The sequence below is a fragment of the Charadrius vociferus genome, unplaced genomic scaffold (genome assembly GCF_000708025.1).
Source record: "Charadrius vociferus isolate BGI_N301 unplaced genomic scaffold, ASM70802v2 scaffold32, whole genome shotgun sequence".
Lineage (NCBI taxonomy): Eukaryota > Metazoa > Chordata > Aves > Charadriiformes > Charadriidae > Charadrius > Charadrius vociferus.
The window spans coordinates 9097047-9103180 of record NW_009647856.1 but is presented as its reverse complement, the minus strand read 5'-3'; the positions used below and the strand labels follow the sequence as shown (position 1 = coordinate 9103180).

Below are 6134 nucleotides of genomic sequence, written 5' to 3'. Positions count from 1 at the left end.
GAGACCTCCAAGCTTTGGAGATGCTTCAATCATTGCCTCAGAGTTGTTAAACTCTGGGTATGAGTTTGATGAAGGCTCTGTCATCTACAATCGATTCAGGTAAGATTAAACTGAAATTGCACTGGAAAAATACTCGGTAGATGGCTCCAAACAGCACGTTGGCTTGATGAAGTAATATGGAAACTGACTGGGAATTGTCATGTTTACTTTATTTCTGGAGCAGTAAGTGCATTTTGTTGTATGTGAAGAACTTGTTGGTTTTGTTACTGTTTTTTTTTTTAACAGCTGTGGTTGGAATTATCTTTTTACTTGTATAGTGGGTGTTTTTATATTTACAGTCGGCATGTCATTATATCCATGTGGCATCTGAGATCTCATCATCAAGATTATCGCAAAATATTGTGGGATTGGGAGGCCAGAAGTTGTCTATTCTAGTTTGATTTTAAGCACTCAATTTAGGATTAGTTGAACTGAAGAGCCTTATTACGCTATTTTTATATAGGTCTGTCATCTCCTACAAGACTGATGAAAAACCGATCTTCTCCCTTGAAACAGTTGCTGGTTCTGGTAAGTAGTGAACTAGAAACCACCAGTTATGTGAAGTGATAAATCACAGAAAAAGTACTCTGAACATGGGCATATGTTATTAAAACATCTTATTTTGCTGTTAACATGTCATAAGTTTACAGGGTTGTTTTATCTTGACAGTCCAAGGCTGACCTATCAAGGTGCTGTGGGGCAGGGAGGTTAAAAACAAAGGTAATACTGATTTTGGTTTGACATTCTTAAGCGAGAGTTGTGCATATAGAAAACTCTGTCAGTTTGAGTGTTTTCAGCACTGAACGGCCTGGGCATTGAGTGACTTTGCACTACTCGGTAAAAATACTATAGAATGTTTCTGTGGCATTGTATAGGAAGATTAAACATAACACGCCTTGGCCTCAGTCAGAATCTGACCTTCCTAGTGTTAAATTGAATGAAAAGACATAAAATACTTAATCTCTCTGAACTTAAAATTTTGTACACACAGTACATGTAGAAAATCCCTCCACACTGCCTTAATTAGAGAAACAGACTGAGTAGCCTTTCACATGCCGTTATATTGTTTTGCTAGGAGTAGTATATCTTGGATTTCTCTAAGTCTGCTTTTCTATATTTTACAGAAAGCCTAAGTATCTATGATGATATTGATGCTGATGTGCTGAGAAACTACCAGGAATTTACACTAGCAAATATTCTGTACTACTCCCTGAAAGAATCCACCACCAGTGAGCAGAGTGCTAGGATGACCGCTATGGACAACGCTAGCAAGAATGCTTGTAAGTCTGCTCTGGGTTTCCCAGGACGTCAGTAGTTTGGCATGAAAGTACTGGCCTCCTTTTGTTTAATTCCCAAAACGATAAGAAATGAGCTGGTTTTTCTTCTTAATTCCATTTTGAGTCTGGGTTTTTTGAGCCAGTTCAACTGGGATTGTTTTCTGAACGTGTGCGCCTTATTTAGTCCCTAGAAAGAGGGATTGCTGTCAAGTATATGAGAAACAAGACTAGGTAACTGGAAGTGAAAGAACAAATTCTTTAATAACAATATGAAATACTAAACTCATCTTGTAATGGCCAAATATTTACACTCTTCGTGTGTGGCCGGTCTGAGTATTTCTGCAACTTTTATAAGCCTGTACCTACTTTCAAGCCCAATGTAATTATTACTGCACCAATTTAAAGGTGGGGAAGCTGAAACAATGATTAAATACTTTACCACCTGTCACGCAACAAGCTGAGAATATACAAGTACTCCTTGGAAGGTGTCCAAACTGAGTGCAGTGCAGAGTGTGCTGTTGGTGTTACTGGGAGACAGCTAATAGATTTAATGTGGTGTGGTGATAGGGCTTCAGTCCTAAAAAAGTAGTGTTGCATAAAGAGTACTGGTGGCTGAGTGAAATCTGATGTGATGTGCAGTGGGGCTACCTGGACCTGTAGGTGTGACGCTCTGCTAACCGCCTTATCTTGAGAGAAAGAGGCAATACCTCCTGCATTTAAAAAAACATTGAACAAAAAAAAAATCTGGCTCCCTTTGCCAAAACAACAGTAACTTGAAGGAAATACTAATGTAGTTAATTGACAGTGAAATCTAATTCAAAGGCAAATAATGCACGCTTGTGTTACGTTAAAATAAGTGATGTCATACCATGGTATTTACTAGTCTCTCAGCTGTTCTTCAGATGTTTAACTCTGATGCCTCAAGCCAAATTGTCAAGCTTCTAGATTATCTACTGGTACTGTTATCTGTAGGGGAAAAGAATGAAAAGTGCAGTAAGCCACTTGATCATTTGCATGGATTTCCAAGACTATTTGATACTCTGTTCGTACAGCTCTTTACCTGCATTTGGATAGTTACCATATATTTCAATTCCAACCTCAATTTTTTCTAGCTGAGATGATTGACAAATTGACCTTGACATTCAACCGTACCCGTCAAGCCGTCATTACCAAGGAGCTTATTGAGATCATCTCTGGTGCTGCTGCTCTGTGAGTACCTGTATAAATGTGAAACAGGAGTTGTTGCAAAATCATGTAATGCTTGTACGTCCTGCTTCAGTCCAGTTAACAGGAAAGGTGAGGGCATGTAGGTCCTGAAACCAAAAGGAAAGCAGTCCCTGGCATGACTCCGAAGTTTGTCAGCTTGTGCAGTTCTACTAACAAGCGTGAATTTTGACAGTCTTTTTTTGGCCAGATGAAGTTAAAAAGCTGGTAAAATAGTTTAGCCTCAACACACATCCTTGCCTGAACAGGCAGTGAGTTTTTGGGCGTTGGTTGGGTTTTGGTTTTTTTTTTGGCTTTGAGTGGATTTCTCCCTCCTCCCTTCTACCTAGGCTTCTCCTGCTCTGCTCAAACGGCCCAGTAGAGTTGGGGAGGGGGGAGCAACTCTGGTGACTGAAACACTGATTTGGATAAATCAGTCTGTGGTGGTGTTCAGAAGCCGAGAGCCTGGGGGCAGGGTTGGAAGGAGGAGGGAATTTCCAGGGTCTCTTGGCACTGAATGCATATTTTAGTTTAAGTTCAGTATTTTGCTTCTTTCCCCAAGAAGGAAGGTTTGTGAAGGTGTGTACTGCAGGTTACAAACATGTGGGCTTAGACCACAAGTTGTAACTGCGTGTAGCTAATGTGTATTACACTTAACAGCTAAAAATTTGGGCTATGCTCGGATGCAAATACATGTGTGACTATCCTGTGTGTTTACAAAATGCCTGGGATCTGTACCATACCGCAGTGACGTGCCGTATTGTGCTCCTCACAATACAGTGGCGGTTATAAATACATGCATTGTTTTGCCTGAATTTGCATGAGTTGCTTCCTAACCTGCGTGTTCTGTTTTCTCTTGTAATACCGTAACCAGGAATTAATCGGAAAAAGCGGTTCAGCCAAATCCAAGAGGTAAAGTTATGAAATAGAAACTAGATTGCATTTTAAAGTGAATTAACAGACAATCTTGAAGTCAAATGAGGAAGTTGGAATTCAGTGGTGTTGGTCAGGCAAACTTCTCTTCCCAAAGAGCTGGGAAACTGCCCATTGCTAGTTTGAATCTGTCTGAACAAAGACTTAAGTGTCAATAATTTTAAGCAAAATATGTCCATGATAGAATATATCCACATTTGATATAATTTTCTGTGGGTTTTCTTCTGGACTATTGGATTCATTTGCAATTACTGTTTTAATTTTTTCATAGTGTCCTGACCTTATGCAGTGACTTAAAAATGTCTGGATGTAAGATGTGGTACCTAAAGAGGTTTCCGTAGCAACATAAGCATATTCAAAATTTAAAACTTCAAGGAAAAATAAAGAGTTTGCGGGGCAGGGGGCAAGGAATATCAGTGAGTTGAAGTATTCGGATTGGAGGAGACAAAAGTTTTAAATTGAAAAGCATAAATAAATAAAAGGGTTTTAATTTGCTTCAATTCTCCTTACAGGTGAAGAAGAGCTCTTCTGAGCATATGGTTTAACCTGCCTGTGTCTGTGTTAACGAGACTGCTCTGTTATTTTGTGAAGAAATGGTAAAGCCCCAGAAATCTGTAAATTCTTAGAATAAACCACCTACATGAAACAAACATTCTTGGTTGTCCATGGACCAAATGCTCTTGGTGTCTGAATATCTGCATTTGACTTGGTTACTCTTTGAAACATTGTTTGGTTGTTTTATTTTTCTTTCAAAAGCTGTGTTCTATATTTTGTAATGTATCTGGCCAGCAAAATGTGGTAAGCGGGTGTGTGTTTGGGTAAAGAGTGGAGGAGATGGCTGGGCTTCACCTTGTGTTTGAAAGTGTCGGTTTGTTACGGACGTTGTACTGTGTGCCGAAGGAGGAGCCTGTGGCATAACCTCTCTGCATGGTGCAGTCGGACCACCAATCTCTATCTCATCTGAATGCTGTATTACTGCTATTTCTAGATTTTCGTATTCTACAGTGAACTGATCTGATTACATGAGTCATTTCAGTGTTTATTTAGAATGCACGCTGTTTATATCATGGTCAGTGTGTGTATATGTATTTGCATGCTATAAAATACAGTAACACTGCAGTTCTCAGCCCTCGCTGGGCACAACAGGAGTGTGCGAAAGGATAAAATGTGAAAAACAAAGAGTATAGTGGAAGTGTAAGAAAGAAATGGTCGTGGTGCAGTGTAACCATAGAAATATGCTGCCACTCCCCGTTTGGCAGAGAAAACAAGAGCCTGGAAGGGCTCAGTAACATACGTGACAGAAATGGGAAGAGGGTTTGCAGAAGAGATCTGGAGAGACTGGAAGTGGCCTTCAGCTCCAAAGCAGTCCGTGAGTGTGACACAGGGACAGGCTCCAGTCCTCTGATCATTTTCGTGGCCTCCTCTGGACCTGCCCCAGCAGGTCCACAGAATCATAGAATCACAGAATGGTTTAGGTTGGAGGGCATGTTAAAGATCATCTAGTTCTAACCCCCCTGCTATGGTTGCTCAAAGCCCCATCCAGCCTGGCCTTGAAGACCTCCAGGGATGGGACCTCCACAACTTCCCTGGGCAATTTTTTCCAGTGCCTCACCACCCTCGGAGTGAAAAATTTCTTCCTAATATCTATTCTAATTCTCCCTTCTTCCAATTCAAAGCCATTCCCCCTCATCCTATCACTACCTGCCCTTGTAAAAAGTCCCTCCCCAGCTTTCTGGTAGGCCCCCTTTAGATGCTGGAAAGGAGAGGGTGCAATCATGCAACTTCCACCCGAGCACAGGAGTTTGCTCCAAAATACACCTGATGCTGTCTTGGCCGTGTGTGTGACATGAAGCAATACCTGTGGTGAGGCTGTACAGCTGTGGAGCGACGTGGTGGGACCTAACAGCCCAGAACTGCAATCTCCAACCCCAAAAGTGACCAACCAACAGGATTAGCATGAAGAGTCATTAAAGGGCTTCACTTAAAAGATTTAATGGCAAGGTCTTGACAGCCAACATTTGATGTCTGCAGGTATGAGGGTTATAGAATCATAACTTGTCTAGCTTGGAAGGGACCTTTAAGATCGAGTCCAACCATCAACTTAACACTGCCTACTCTGCCACTAAACCATGTCCCTCCCTACTGCATCCACCTGTCTTTTAAATACCTCCAGGGATGGCAGCTCCACCACTTCCCTGGGTAGCCTGTTCCCATGCCTGACAACCCTTTCTGTGAAGAACTTTTTCCCAATATGCAGTCTAAACCTCCCCTGAAGCAACTTGAGGCTGTTTCCTCTTGTCCTATCGCCTGTTACTTGTGAGAAGAGACGGACTCCCACCTCGCTCCTACCTCCTTTCAGGCAGATGTAGAGAGCGACGAGGTCTCCCCTCAGCTTCCTTTTCTCCAGAATAAATGCATTAGGTCCCGAAGTGGTGGGGAAACCCAGCGAGGGCTGACATCTGCCATCCACCTGAAAAGAAGAGTAAGATCATCAAACGAGGCTTCGGATAAACTGTTTTGACCAAGAATTTTCAGCTTTTTGGCAACACGTGGCACCGTTGCTTGTTTAAATGATGCGCCTGGGCTCTGCTCCAGCGCCTCACGGGTACGGCCCCTGCTCGGCCGCTCCGGGCCTGCGGAGGAGCCGCGGTCCCCTCGCCCAGCCCCGGGTCCTCCAGCGGC

At 42.4% G+C, this 6134-nt stretch overlaps 1 protein-coding gene across 1 annotated transcript in view; it reads left to right on the top strand.

Annotated features, from left to right (window-relative positions):
- ATP5C1 (ATP synthase, H+ transporting, mitochondrial F1 complex, gamma polypeptide 1) overlaps positions 1–2529 on the top strand; it is a 4996-nt gene extending 2467 nt beyond the window's left edge. The window contains exons 4-7 of the mRNA XM_009883013.1: positions 2–99; positions 503–567; positions 1164–1319; positions 2429–2529. Coding sequence (XP_009881315.1) covers positions 2–99; positions 503–567; positions 1164–1319; positions 2429–2529 — 420 coding nt within the window. The remainder of the gene's footprint in view (position 1; positions 100–502; positions 568–1163; positions 1320–2428) is intronic.
- Positions 2530–6134: the final 3605 nt, after the last annotated feature.